We start from the raw sequence: 14,523 nt of genomic DNA on the forward strand, positions 1-14,523 counted from the left end.
TTACAGCGCCATATGTTAAGAATGAGTTCTCTTTATGCCTGATAGGGCAAGCATTTGACCACGTAAGTAACGATGTGGTTGAGGGTGGGATATGCTTACATAGAAAGTGCCTATTCATGCCCAGATTGTACGTAACTTTTGTAGGGAATATACATCCAATTGTCTAAGTACTATGACTGAAAGGTCAACGACTCGTGGTCAGCAGGCCTAGCAGGCTAACAGCGCGAGTAGAGCGATTAATGTCTATATAAATAAATAAATAAATAAGCGAATGGTAAATAAATAAATTACATGTCAAAGCGCGAGTTGTCAAATTTGACACACGAGTTAAGGTTCCTTATTCAGAAATTTGATTTGAAATTTGTTCCTTATTATGAAAATAAGTATCTGTTTTTCTTTTTCTTGGCTCTTCTATAAGCAGTATAATAAGATATTTCCTTTGGAGTGCGACATCTTAAAAAATCGTGGGTGTCCTGGTAGTCGAGTGTACCAAGGACCTTATTTTATGTCGCGTCGCGTCGCGTTGCGCTTACATAGCGTGGTAGGCCTGCAGTATCCTTGAAAGAATGAAGTGTCAGAAGACGCCACGTGGCCTGACCTGCGCTGCGCGTGGTGCGCGGCCCGCAGCAGCGCCCGCGCCGCGCGCAGCCGCGCCTCCCACGCCGCGCACGCGTCGCCGCCCGCGGCCCCGCCCCCGCCGCCGCCCCCCACGCCGCCGCTCACTGACGACACCACCCATTGCTGTTCTTCTATCTACACGTAACACATTACAAATCAGCGCCTGCTCCACCACTGCATATTCAAAACTTCTCTGACCCTTATCTGCCAGATAACAGTAATTTATTCATTGATAAACGGTAATATAAGTAGTAGAATTTGGCTTGAATTGAATGAACGATCACTTTATTATACACATTTACAAGGAAAGAATAACCAAAGGTGAACAAGATCGGTGAAGCATGCTGCGCGGGTTAATTCATCATATGATCGATGTAACTCCACTAATTCAAGACACACATCACTAATTTAAGAGCCATGCTCTTGTTCGTATAGCATTCTCCATGCTACTTTTATAGAATTCCTTCCGCCCCAACTCCGACAACCCCAATTGAATTCCCAATCAAAAACTTGCTGTGAGCTCAGGGAAAGGCGCTAAAAACCTTCGATAAAGTGTCGCAATGGAAAGTACAGCAGAGAAACAGTACCAGGGAGACATAAGCACTCACTTTAGCCAATATATCCTTGTAGTCCTTGACAATCGGCGCGGGTCGTTTAGACTTGTCGTTGTAGTAGATGACGACCAGCCGGGCGCCCGCGAACCACAGCTCTAGCTCGTTCAGAGCTGTCCTCACTGCCGCCTCGCTCGACGCCGTCGAACTGATTTTCTACCCAATTATAATAAAAAAATATTGCCAAAAAAGTGGGCACAATTCTTTCCTTAAATAGCTTAATATTAGACACAGATATAAATAGGTAGGTACCGTAGCTGACTAAGCGTGGTATTAATAAACTAATCTCAGCTTTAAGACTGCCCTCAAGATCGTGTCAATGTGACAGTTCTTATATAAAAAACAGGGACTTGAGCATGATCTTGAGAGCAGTCTCAGCTGAGATTAGTTTATTAATACTACCCTAAGTATAAAAATACTTGTATTACAGCCTATGATGGCTCTCTCCTGGATATTTATGTTATGTTAAGCTAGCTAGTATAAATACTTATGTTATCGAAACAAAAAAATACAAAAGTTTTAATTAATGGCTCATCAAATAAAAAGATCCTCTCTTTGAATATATCTAATGAATACTATACAAATGCATTCTCCAAAATGATGGATGATTACTTGGGTGATCTTTTCTTCTTCTATCGTGTGGGTTGTGAAGTGGATTACCAACCACATGAACCCTGGTGTCAGGGTTATTATTGATGACTCATGTAACGACTACGTACTTACATCAGTAAGTAATAACCGGGACCAACGGCTTAACGTGCCTTCCGAAGCACGGATCATCTTACTTTTGGACAATCAGGTGATCAGTCTGTAATGTCCTAACCAAACTAGATTCCGGGATTCCAACCCGGGAGCTCCGGATCGTGAGCACAACGCTCAACGTTGCAACGAGCAGGCCGTTACTTGGGTGATGGTCAAAGCCATCAAAAGGAAATGGAAAAAAAATATCCAAAAATCGAAAATGGAACAGATTACAAAATAGAAGTATTGTGTATTGTATGGCCTTCACTTTTGACTTTATTGAACAAAAAAAACAAATAACAAGCGATCCATATCGTGCTAGGCGCCGAAAGAAGGCACTCCGTTTCGACCAGAAGAGGTCACATCAACACAGTAAATAGTACCAACCTGTAAAGCTTTGATATTTTTCTTGATGTCCAAGGCGACGGCGAGCAAGTCTTTGACCTGCAGCGTGTCAGGTTTCTTGTACTCCATGCCGAGCAGGCTGAACACCTCGCGCCAGTGCCGCTCCGTGAAATCCGACCCGCGGAGGTACTTCAGCAGCGTTGTCAGATCCTATAACACAAGTTATAATTACTTGGTCATGGTTAGGACATTGCATGTTGATCAAGCTATTATACAGTAGACGAATTTTTAAATGATAAGTTTTAATTTTAATACACACTCCCTATCTTCCCTTCAACGTTGCTGTGCACAGCACAGAGTTCCTATGCCTATTTAATACCCCATTGTACTACATGGAATGCAATAAATAATTGAGAATTGAGAAATCACCTGATTGTCCGAAAGTAGGATGTTCCGTGCTTCGGAAGGTACGTTAAGCCGTTGGTGCCGGTCATACGTGTGTATTCCTATTCACTTTCCATAGAGATTTATCGTTTTGACGGTTCGTTAAAAGTATCTCATTTGACTAGGTTATTCTCTTGCCTATTGTAGGCATTTTATAAGTGATAAAAACTAAAGTTACACTATAAGCCCTTTGAACGGTAAGAAGGAATATAATATGAAAGTAAGTGACCCTAACATCGCAAGATGAACTAAGTACCCACACATCACGTTGCTGTTAGACCAATGTGTTAGATGGTGAGCCCAGAGTACCCATCACGCTGGCCGCGTTGCCGCGTTGTATGGCCGGCGAGATGTGCTGAACCAGGTATGATCCGGAGCGAGGGTCGCAACCACGATCTCGCAGACGTCGCCCTAGTTCTTTAACGAACTTTTTAGCTTCCTCGCACCATGGTCCGCCCGTCTCCACCGCAAAAGGGACAAACAAATATTGCTGCTGCGAGTGAGGGTACTTCTTCTTCTATCGTGTGGTTGTGAGGTGGACTAACAACCTCATCAATCCTGGTGTCAGGGTTACTATTGAGCCGCCAAAGGCCCCTGATATGGCTCATGTAACGACTACTTACTTGCACCAGTAAGTAGTAACCGGGACCAACGGCTTAACGTGGCATCCGAAACACGGATCATCTTACTTTTTGGACAATCAGGTGATCAGCCTGTAATGTCCTAACCAAACTAGGGATCACAAAGTGATTTTTGTGATATGTCCCCATTGGGATTCGAACCCGGGACCTCCGGATCGTGAGCCCAACGCTCATCCACTGGACCACAGAGGCCGATTAGTGATTAGTGAGCGTACTTAATTCCCTTTTGCCTTGCAGCAACCTTATATTTATAACTCATTGGTGCAAGTACGCTACGTATAGCGCGGGACCGATCGTCGTAGAGATCCTTGGGGGAGGCCTATGCCCAGCAGTGGGCGTCGTACGGCTGATGATGATGATGATGATGGTGCAAGTACGGTACTGGGGTTCGAACAGGCGCTCTCCGTTTGAGAAGCAAACCGGTGAACCACGAGACCACAGTGGCTCAGTGAGTAAGCTTACATTATACTTATCAAGCTCTTGTTGTAAATACAAGGTGACGTTGGTGTACGGTTCAAGCCGGCCGCTCCACTTGGACGCAAACTCATCCAGTAAATGCAACTTCTTCTGAAACACTATCCATTCCTGCTCCGCCAGAGACTCGTATTCTATAAACCAAACATATCATTCAATTAGGGTGACCAAAATCGTTTTTACGGTACGTTGCCGGATAAAATGGGTCCAAGTTTTTAGCCTAGTGAATATGAATATCTTTAATAAGTAATTTTTGCACTGAATAAATACACGTCTCATTACTCCATAGAAAAATACACGTTATTTTATTTTTAGAAAATGTTATTATCCACTAACTAAGAATTAGTAGTAATTTGTGAGTGTAATTTGCGGAAAATCTACAATAGGTCATGGCAAAAAAATTAAATGTACTTGCCCTAACAAGTCTAGATACTTATATGTCTCCCCTCAATCAACCGGAGGGGGTATGGAGCATACTCCACCATGCTGCTCCACTGCGTGTTGATGGAGGTGTTTTACGGCTAATAGCCGGGACTAACGACTTCACGTGCCCGTGTCGAAGCGCGGAATCCATTTTAAATTAAACAAATACCATCATCAAATAAAAACAGCTTAAGTTTATAATGGCCCCGATTCCTGCAGACACATCTTAATTTTATATTGTTATACTTACCCGTCATTTTCTTATCCGCCGAAAAGGAAAGGGAGGGACAATTGACAACTGTTAATTTTAAAATGAATGAATTACCCGGGCGAATAAAATAGGCATCTCGCTCATATGCAACCCGTTTGACGTGTGCTGTCAACTTAACTCTGTCGGGTTATTGGCCAATAAAAAAATTGGAAGGGTTTTTTAAATTTCTGCCTAAAATTGACGTCATCATCAGCGGAACGACGTAAAAATAATAATTATAGACGGTAAAATTGACGTGTGTTCCATAAATTTTATGCCTGTCGATTACCCGTCCCTGTCTCTTTCGGCGGATAAGAAAATGACAGGTATAACTTAAAATGACATTAGATGGTGTCAACAGGAATCGAATCAATATTGACTGTCTAAGTACATGCCTTCATTGTACTCCTTCAGTACAGTCCACAGATTAACATATTCATTTATCAATTGTTCCGCTTCCTTCCATAAGTCCGGTACATCGAGACTCAAACCGAACTTCTCGCATTCTTTCCTGTGGATTTTATTCTTTGATTAACTTATAAATAAAACATCACCATATTATAGACGCTAGGTGGCTAATGTCAAACAATTCATGGAATTATTACTGTAATTATCACATCAGAACATCTCCTGAGTGCCTGACGTGACTCAAGTAACGACTACGTACTTACATCAGTAACTAGTGACCGGGACCAACGGCTTAACGTGCCTTCCGAAGCACGGATCATCTTACTTCTGGACAATCAGGTGATCAGCCTGCAATGACCTAACCAAACTAGGGATCACAAAATGATTTGTCCCCACCGGGATTCGAACCCGGGAGAGGTCCCGGGCTCTCGCTCCGGAGGCGGAGTGAGAGCAGAATGGTCAGCTACTGGACCACGGAGGCCGTTAAGGCCGTTAGACCTCATTGTAATAAGATTTGTCCTGCAGTTTTTTATCCCTAATAAAATAGAGATCATATTCGGTGCAAGTACGGGTTGATTTAAGACCTTACAAGCACCTTATAAGCGTTACTGTTTTATACCTTATTTATGAATTGTTTGAGAGGCTTTTTGATCTCAGACAAAAGCGAGCAGCGGAGAGCCCTTTTGCGAGAACTTCTGATAAGGGATAATAGAATGACATCATAATTTTTAAAAATACATTATATTACAACGTGATCACAAAACGCCATCTATCGACATATCTAAGACTATTCCACATAATCATAACATGATTTACTTACATAAGGTCATCTTTATCAGTGACATATAAATCCCACTGCGCGCGCGCATCGAACACAGAGCGACATCTATCGACCATGTCGTCATAAGACGCGCCGTGGGTTTCCTCGTACCGGGATCGCGCCTGACATAGCCGGGAGAACCAAGCTTCGGCGGTCGTATTCAAATTCTCCCATTCGCCATTCAAACTTGATTTCACTATGTCTGCCTAAAATTATATACAGTGTGAAATATGAACTAATAAACCCTACATGTAGTATTTATCCTACCCATTTTGTCTTAGCAAGACCCCGTGCCATGCGTCTTAGCAAATAAATAAAACGGCAGGCGCTTCTCACATTATATAATATATTATTGACACTTCATTCATCACTAATTTGCAGCCACGCTCTTGTCAGTGTAGCATTCTCCATGCTACTTTTTAGGGAAAAATAGCGCAGTGGTTTCCCTCTTGCCTTCCGCCCCGCAGTACTTTGCCTGACGCGAGTGGGATGACACCCAGAGTAGTCTATTGCAAAGCCGTACTAGGACACCTAATTCCTCAAATAGTGGCATTATTTTTCGAAGGGCAAGCTTGCAACTGTGGGCGGCATAACATCTAATCAAGTAAGTAGTTATAAAGAAAACTCCATCAACTGTCGTTTACCCTATGTGATGCACGGGCTTCAGTGATCGCCTTAATTATCCATATTTGAAATTACTGTGGAAACTCTGGAAAGTACCCTTCTCCCTGAATTTCGAGCTATCCTGCCAATTTTTCGGAGACGGGAAAATGTAGGCATATAGGGTTAAAACAACTCTATCTGTCATTTATAATTTTAGTGGATGTATTAGGTACCTGGTGTTCGAACATCTGTTGGTGTGACAGCATGAGTTCCTTGATCTTCTGCCAAGCCTGCACGGTTCCGTCCACCGACACGTCGCCGCCCCACGTGCGGAGCAGGTACCCCTTACGTTTTAACGCTTCTACTAATTTCTCCATCTGTTCAAATAGGAATAGTAAAAAATATGCATGGCGGAGAAATAATAGCTAGGATTCGTTTTCATTACATTTTGAGTACTGACTCCAATAATTCGTGGCAGCCCTTGTACGGAAAACGCGTGACAAACATAGTATTCGCCGGTTCGAAATGTTCGAAAGTTTTTTTTTTATTATTTATACCAGCCAAACATAATCTTACCTCAGGCATTTTGGTCTGCAACACTTGCTGTTTACCGCTTATCTCGGACAGTTCCTTGGCGTTCTTAGGCAATTGCTTGTCCTCTAACATGACCATAGCATTGGCAACGAAAGCGTCAAGAGTGACGGCATCGGAGCGACAGCTGGCCTGCAGTGACGTCATGAGACACGCCCACAAGTTGCGAGCTTGCGCTTCGAACTCCCGGCGGAGAGTTGCCGTGCCCATTATTATCCAGTCGATCTTTTCGTCCTCGCTGGAGAAGAGAGAAATACACATAATTCTTGCAAATCAACTATTCACCTCGCCTCGCTGTGGCACCAACCCCCATTTCTTTCCCTTATTTATTTTCTTTACAACAAGCTTCCACAAACAAAATTGGTCTATTTGTCACTATCACGAAGCGTTAAAGTTTAGGAACAAGGACGTGGATTGTGCTTCTTCAGTTCATTTGTAAGTGTTCTCTATGTTGTGTTATGTGCAACAAACAGTTGTTGGTTGACTTACAAAGACATTTTCGCAACAGCCTGACCGTAAGCTTTACAGGCTTTGAAGTTGAGCTCCCAATCTTGGGGCTCGTGCAGTGTCTCCGAGCACAGTCCTTCCAGGTCGGTGACACACGCCAGCGCCGCACGCTTCGTCCAAACCGAGCAACTACGCTCCAGCGCCAGCAGGGCCTCTTCCAGTTGCTTGACCGCTTTATTGCCTAGCCATCCATGCCTGTCGTGAAACCGTGAAAATATGAATATTTCTGATCACCATCAAAAAATACTTGGGGCGCAAGGGTAGATTAGCAATAGCTATTCGCTTCTGGAAAAACGGATCTGTCAATAATTTTAGATCAGGTTAGGCAAGCCGAACTCCTATTAAAAACGGGATATATGTACGCTGAAGATTATATTTAGGACTTCAAACAGGCGAAGCTATTCATTAATTCCAACAAACGACTTGGAAATATATTATTAAAAAGAAGAATAAGCAAGGGAGTAAGTAGCTCCCTGGAAGCGAGATGTTCAAGTACTAGCAAAGGATATACTTTTCAACGATACTGGCGAAGATAGATTCCTTGCCATCGTAGGAGGCTTGGACACCGACGAATTGAGCCGGCATCGACACTAGCCGTCGTAACTGATGGTAATGCTGGACACGAATCTCTTCCATTGGCGGTTGCACACGCACTTTGTGGCCGCTGCAATGGAGAATTTATCATTATTAACATTAGAAAATAGCAAAACATTCCGCCTGTATCAAAATTGAAAAGTGTATCCACTTACCGAAGGACCAGGTCGACTTTGACCAGCGGGAAATGTTTGTGCAAAGACAACAAAGTCTTTATGTACTGACATTCAAGAGCTTTATACAGCTGCCAATCCCAATGAGACCTCCACGGCTCTGTGTTCTTGTAACCGTTTGCCTCTACCTATAAATTAAAAAGAAAACAAACATGTTTTTTTTCTCATTGTTCACAGTTAACATTAGCACACACCCGTAATCAGGGTGGACAGAACCAGAAGTAATCAGAAGACAACTTGCAGCCACAGTTGATATGAATTCCTTAGGTGGATATGATGAACCTTATGCAGGACGGATCATCGGGTTGATGAGGTTGGTAATCCACCTCACGACCTACACGATAGAAGATGCGAGCTGGAGAGTTACCGTTCTGTGCGTAGTATTATTCTTTATTCTATGCCTCTAGTGATCTGTACGGTCACGAGCATCAATATGCATACACTTTGGTACCATGTCACATGATGTTTTTTGACAAATTGTACTGTAAATCTCACTAAATGACAAATATGTTAGTGCGACAGAGTCGTAAAGTGGTTACTTTATATTACTCATGACAGTATGTATTGTACATGTGACGCTTACCTTCTCAATAATGTCTCTGATGTCCTTAATCTTCTTTTTCCAATCAGACTGTTTAGCAAGAAGCTCTGTATCCATGAGTTTCTCTACGATACTTCTTATTGCTACGTGCTGGCTAGTCAAGTAAGTGTTCTGAAATTGTAATAAAAATAAAATTAGACCTGTGCCGTGTCTATCAAAACATACAAGTCTACACGTTCACAAGATACAAGTTACTCACAAGTACGTGTAAATTACGTTTATCAAAAAAATAAGAGATTGTAAACATACATACATACATAAACTCACGCCCGTAATCCCTAATGGGGTGGGTAGAGCCACAAGTAATCAAAGACAACTTGCAGCCACTGTTGATACGATGTCTTAAGCTGGATATGATGAACCTTATGGTGATAAGGGATCAGCCTATCGCCCATAACATTAGTCCATCATGTTAGAGGACACAATCCCTCTGTCGGTTTTTACGACATGCCCGGGAAGACAAGCAGCTGAACGCTATGTTTTTTTATTTGCTCCCAGAACAGCATAGAAGCACAGAGATAGATTATAAAATATACTTGTGAAATAAATATTGACACTTGTAACATGTAATTTACATGTAAACTACTGACAAACACATTCTTGTAATAATGAAAATGTCTACAAGAAAATTTCATGTAATACAGGGCTTGTAAGTTTTGATAAACAGGGCACTGGTCTATCTTCCACCATACAACCCCACGCGATTAGAAGAATTATAATTTAAAGTCGCTCTTCACCTGAGATTCTAATTTCAAGACAATCTTCTTTAGCTTGTCAGTGTAGTTGGTTAGTTGTTCTGTGTCATTCCAGTACACAGCCTTCTGATCCTGCACGAGAGACGACAAGTCCAATGCCGCTTGAAGCATCATTGGGCGAGTGGATGGGATCATGCGTTCGCCTAACGTGTTGTGGAAAGATGCCACCTAAACACACGACATAACGAATAAGTACATTTTTTTAAATTTGAGATAGGTTCGCGTTACATGATATTGTTATCTGAAGGAAGTGACGATGCGGCATAATTTGGAACATACATCTCTAGCAAATGCTTCTCACTCTAGAGGTGAAGTATTTCGCCCAGCGCCTCCAGTACAGTACAGTACCTGCTGCAGCTTGCGCGCATGCGTGAGCGCGGCCCCCAGCTGGTCGAGCGCGGCGGCGGCGGGCGGCGGCTGCAGCCCCAGCGCCGCCAGCGCGCGGGCCTCCAGCTCACACCACACGAGCCGCGGGTTGAAGTTCACCACCATCATGCGGCTGCTGGCAGAGAACTCCACTACCGGCTTGTCTAGGGACAGCTGGAGCGACCCGGTCTTTACTTGAGCCTGGAATTGTAAAGGTTTTCTTAAGGGAGGTCTGCAAGGGTCTCCAAAAATGAGATGAAATTGTAAAGTTCAAAGTTACCTGTAAGTCCCGCGACCACTCCTCATGCAGCTGTGTGTACATGTTCTTGAGCTCCTTTAATACTTGCGTGGACAGTTTCTGTACCTCAGCGCTACCTTCGAACTTTTTCAGGTATTTCTCAGCACAAACTTGGATGTCTTTCACCTGGAATATAATTGTCAGTAAAGGAGCGGCTACAGCATGAAAGTGAGAGAGAGCGAGAGAGAACATGTTCTGTCGGTTTCTCCTTCGCGATGATTTGCCAATCCTGTTCCTGTACATCTTTGTACCGATTAACTGAAAATACTAAGGTGCAAACTGACGGTATTATAATAATAATAAGTGAGAAGAGGGTCATCATCATTAATCTAAGAGCCACGCTCTTTTCGGTGTAGCGTTCTCCATTTTAGTGTATCAAAGGCCAATTCTTCTCTTTACCTTGTTCCATGTAACCTCTTCCTGGTCTTGTGTGATGAAGCAAAGAGGGTAGAAAAAGGATGTTTTCGGGGTACCGAAAACAGCATAGCACTCCGGTAGGCACAAATTTATAGTGTGACTAGGGATCGATGATCGAACGGTGTTATGTTCGTAGTTATATATATATGCGTTGCGCTGTGTAGACTTTGCTTGCCATTTGTTGGTTATGGGCAGAACTAGCTGGTCAACTAATTGGGTCCGCTACAGATATTTAAACATTATTATATCAATTATTACCTTAGCCTCCATCTGCTTCGCCCACTGCACCTGCTGCACCAGCGGCGACATCTCCGGCGGCTGGTGCATCTTCACATCGACCTCGTCCACGTCCACTTGACTCTGTATGGACTTCAACATCGCTAGGAGAGACGACACGAATATCTCCAGTTCGTTGTTCAACGCGTGTTTCACTAGCGGCCGCTCTAGGAGAGTTTTGTAACGCATGAATTCGTAAAGCATCTGTAATAGAAAAAACCATAAGCAATCCATAGGAGATTTTACCGGGTGAGAGCTCTCAGCGCTCCCCATTTGTCCGGCGAAATAGTGAATGCCATATGCGGCAAATCTACAATAAGTCACGTCAAAATAAACTGTTCGGAGATCGCGTGACTTAGGGTGGTATTAATAAACTAATCTCAACTTTGAGAATGCGCTCAAGATTATGTCAATGTGACAGTTCATATGTAAAAATAGGGACTTGAGCATGATCTTGAGGGCAGTCTCAGTTGAAATTATTTTATTAATACCACTCTAAGGGTGCTGAGATTAGCCACCACCCACTCACCCTTACCACCACCACCCTTAGAGTGGTATTAATAAAATAATCTCAGCTGAGACTAAGTTTATAAATACCACCCTTACATCGTAGTGTAACGGGTTCGAATACCAGCTCAGGGTGACTTCAAGTCCACTGAATTCGACTTTATGAGTTTGTACTTTGCACTCATGTTTGGATCATAGGTAATTGATATAATGTGGTTTCCAGGAATTGTTCGCGGTTAATAGCAATAGGCTCTGCTTCCGTACCTGTTTGGTAGAAGTGTTGTGTAATCTAGGTTTCAATTTTTCAGCTATTTTAGCTTCAGCAGGACGCAAATTTGCGTAGAATCGCGACACCGCAGTATCCCAAGCCTGGTTTGGTCCGTTACATATCCACGTATTTATATCTGAAAACACTAGATAGATCAGTAATAAAAAAAAGTGTATAGTTAACCAAGCAATGCTATACCTCTCCATCGCCAAGGAGGAATATAGTAGTTAGATTATATATATTTTTTTTTAAACAGTGGTGATGTGGAGAATGATCTCCACCAACCCGCAGCGGAGCAGGATGGTGGAGTACGCTTACTCCCTGCGATTGAAGGGAGACCTGTCAGCAGTGGGACATATATAGGCTATTTATGTTATGTAAGACTATGATATTTTGTAGTTCTTACTTTCAAATGGTTCAAACAAACGATCAGTCATCAGTTCTGCTCGCTCATTACTGCTTAGTAGTTTGTTCAGTTGGTTATGAGTAGATCTAATATCGTGAATCTGGAAATTAAAAAATACTTCACAGTTTATAATTTACAGTCTACAAGCGGTCTTGGCAGACGTTGTCTTGCCCTCAGGCATCCTGGTAAAATAGACAAAAAATCATCAAATCTCAAGTGGAGCCATTTTAGAGTCTACGCGTGGCTAACACACGGCATTTGCCTTCAGTTATAATTATAAGAGAAAGTGCTGATGTTCTTAGAAAAGGTTCAGTAAGATCTGCTTTGAACCGGCGTGCGTGTATGAAACGATTGATGAATGTGGAGGAAGCAAGAGCAAATGGAATTCCATAGCTTCTGCTTACCCGGTCTTCTTCTTCTATCGAGTGGGTTGTGAGGTGGAGTACTAACCTCATCAACTCTGGTGTCAGGGTTACTATTGAGCCGCCAAAGGCTCCTGACATGGCTCATCCGGTGGGAAATAGGCGTGAGTTTATGTATGTATAAGAGAAACTGGTAGTTTAGTGCTAGTAGATTATAATCGAAAACGGCCTCCATGGTGCAGGTTGCACATTGGGCTCACAATATGGAGGTCCTGGGTTTAATCGCCGATGGGGTCAAGTCTAACAAAAAATTGACTTCGCAGGCTGAAATAACTTGATTGTCCGAAAAATAGATTCCATGCACGTTAAGCTTTTGGTCCCTGCCACTACGCTTAATCGTTACATGAGCCAATGACGGTTCAATAATAACCCAGACATCAGGGTTAATGAGGTTGATCAACCGCAACCCACACGATAGAAGATAATAAGCGTATATACAAAGCTTGTTTACCTCTTTCAGCCTCGTCTGAAAGTTAAGACAAAATTGTGGTACATAGGGCTTCCCACTCCACGGGTGAAGAGCGTAGTTAGGCCAGTACGTCTCAGTTAGTGATTTGCAAGCGCTAGTCCAGGTTTGTATCACTTTGAGTGCATCAGACAAGAGCGTTAGTGTCTCATTGTCTTTAGGGTCATTCTGCACACGCCAAATGTCCACAACGCTTAGGTCTTTTTGAATTATAGAGCATATTATATGACCTGTAACAGATGAAGAGTGTGAGTGTAGTATTCTTTAGATACGTATTGGGTATGCTTATGGCAGACAAAATTTTACTTTAGTATGAAGCTCTAGAATAGGTATATATAAGTCAGAAGACGTACGTTTCAGCGCAGCAGATTGGAGGCAAAGAATAAAAGATAACGCTACGTATAGAACAGTAACTCTTCCTGTCTCCCCGCACCAATTCATATCGGGCGCCGAGCTCGATTTACCTCACCCCCTCTGAGTCTTACTTTAGTCTAAATGCCCATAAGCCGCTAAGGTGTATGGGGCCGCTAAGCATGCGTGATCTGTCTATCTCGCTTGCACTTATGCGGTAAACCAGCACACAGCAAGGCGATTCTCACACTGCCCCGCATCATGCTGCATGTTGCGTGTCGACGCACCTACACGCGTGCCTGCGGGAGTGCAGATCTGCATCATCGTGCGGATGTTTTACTCACTCATGCGCGTAGGAGCGTTTTATAGATTAATGCACGGCGGCTCTCATTTCATTCAAAGCCGTTCCAAAATCAGTCGCGGCACTGCGGTATTCGGTGTGCCATACCTTGTGTCTCGCCCCGCACCTACGCGCGGGGGTGCATGTTTCTCCGCTTGTATGCGCGTGATCCGCATGAACGTGCGTGGATGCATTTTCTGTGTGTTAGACTGTGCGTGTTTTCTATACAAACGGAGATACTAACAAGCAACGGAAGAACACGCATCCACGCGCTACGCTGCATCATGCGGGGCAGTGTGAGAATCGCCTAAGAATAAGATTTTTGTACGTAGCGTCCGAGGTGTGCAAGCGGGCGAACATACCTAACCTCACAAGCAAGAATACGTGCATCCTTTTCTGCCGCTCAGAGCTGTCATTTGCTAGAGCGAGATAAAGAGCGGGACTGCGACCGCACTGCGACTGCCTCGTCGATTTCGCCGTGCCAGAAAACGATAGAAGCATAAAGTGCGATGCCATGCGGCTCGATGCATTCAACCGTTAATGGTTTAATTATAAAAAAGGCTTGTATACCAATGACGTCGAAAGTGTGAACCATTCTTTCCTGTGAATAAGGCACCACTGTGAACCTCCATACGTCATCTAGTATGCCTCCAATATTTTCTGCTGCTTCTCGCACTTCCGGCATAGGACTGGATTGCATTGTCCTGAAAGCAATAATTATGTACATATTTAATCAAGGCCGTAATCCTTAATGGGGTGGGCAGAGCTACAAAGCCTCAAGAAATCTTCATCTTCTTTTCTATGGTG

General features: G+C 43.3%; 1 protein-coding gene across 1 annotated transcript; it reads right to left on the reverse strand.

Annotated features, from left to right (window-relative positions):
• Positions 1-498: 498 nt before the first annotated feature.
• On the reverse strand, positions 499-8,957 carry LOC126366406 (cytoplasmic dynein 2 heavy chain 1-like). The gene is made up of 12 exons (XM_050009514.1): positions 8,827-8,957; positions 8,226-8,371; positions 7,988-8,140; positions 7,459-7,671; positions 6,955-7,207; positions 6,612-6,755; positions 5,776-5,981; positions 4,943-5,058; positions 3,863-4,008; positions 2,358-2,525; positions 1,227-1,385; positions 499-753 (listed from the first exon to the last, which is right to left on the reverse strand). The coding sequence occupies exons 1-12, from the start codon at positions 8,899-8,901 to the stop codon at positions 499-501; spliced, it is 2,034 nt and encodes a 677-aa protein (XP_049865471.1). The 5' UTR covers positions 8,902-8,957.
• Positions 8,958-14,523: the final 5,566 nt, after the last annotated feature.

The sequence above is a fragment of the Pectinophora gossypiella genome, chromosome 4, assembly GCF_024362695.1.
Source record: "Pectinophora gossypiella chromosome 4, ilPecGoss1.1, whole genome shotgun sequence".
NCBI classification, from domain to species: domain Eukaryota; kingdom Metazoa; phylum Arthropoda; class Insecta; order Lepidoptera; family Gelechiidae; genus Pectinophora; species Pectinophora gossypiella.

Excerpts from the sequence above, each read along its gene's own strand:
- LOC126366406 (XM_050009514.1), bottom strand. The coding sequence starts at position 8,901 with ATGGATACAGAGCTTCTTGCTAAACAGTCTGATTGGAAAAAGAAGATT. Across the intron at positions 5,059-5,775 it reads ACTGATAAAGATGACCTTAT|GAAAGAATGCGAGAAGTTCG; the intron begins GTAAGTAAATCA and ends TAAAATCCACAG. Across the intron at positions 4,009-4,942 it reads ACTGAAGGAGTACAATGAAG|AATACGAGTCTCTGGCGGAG; the intron begins GCATGTACTTAG and ends TTTGGTTTATAG.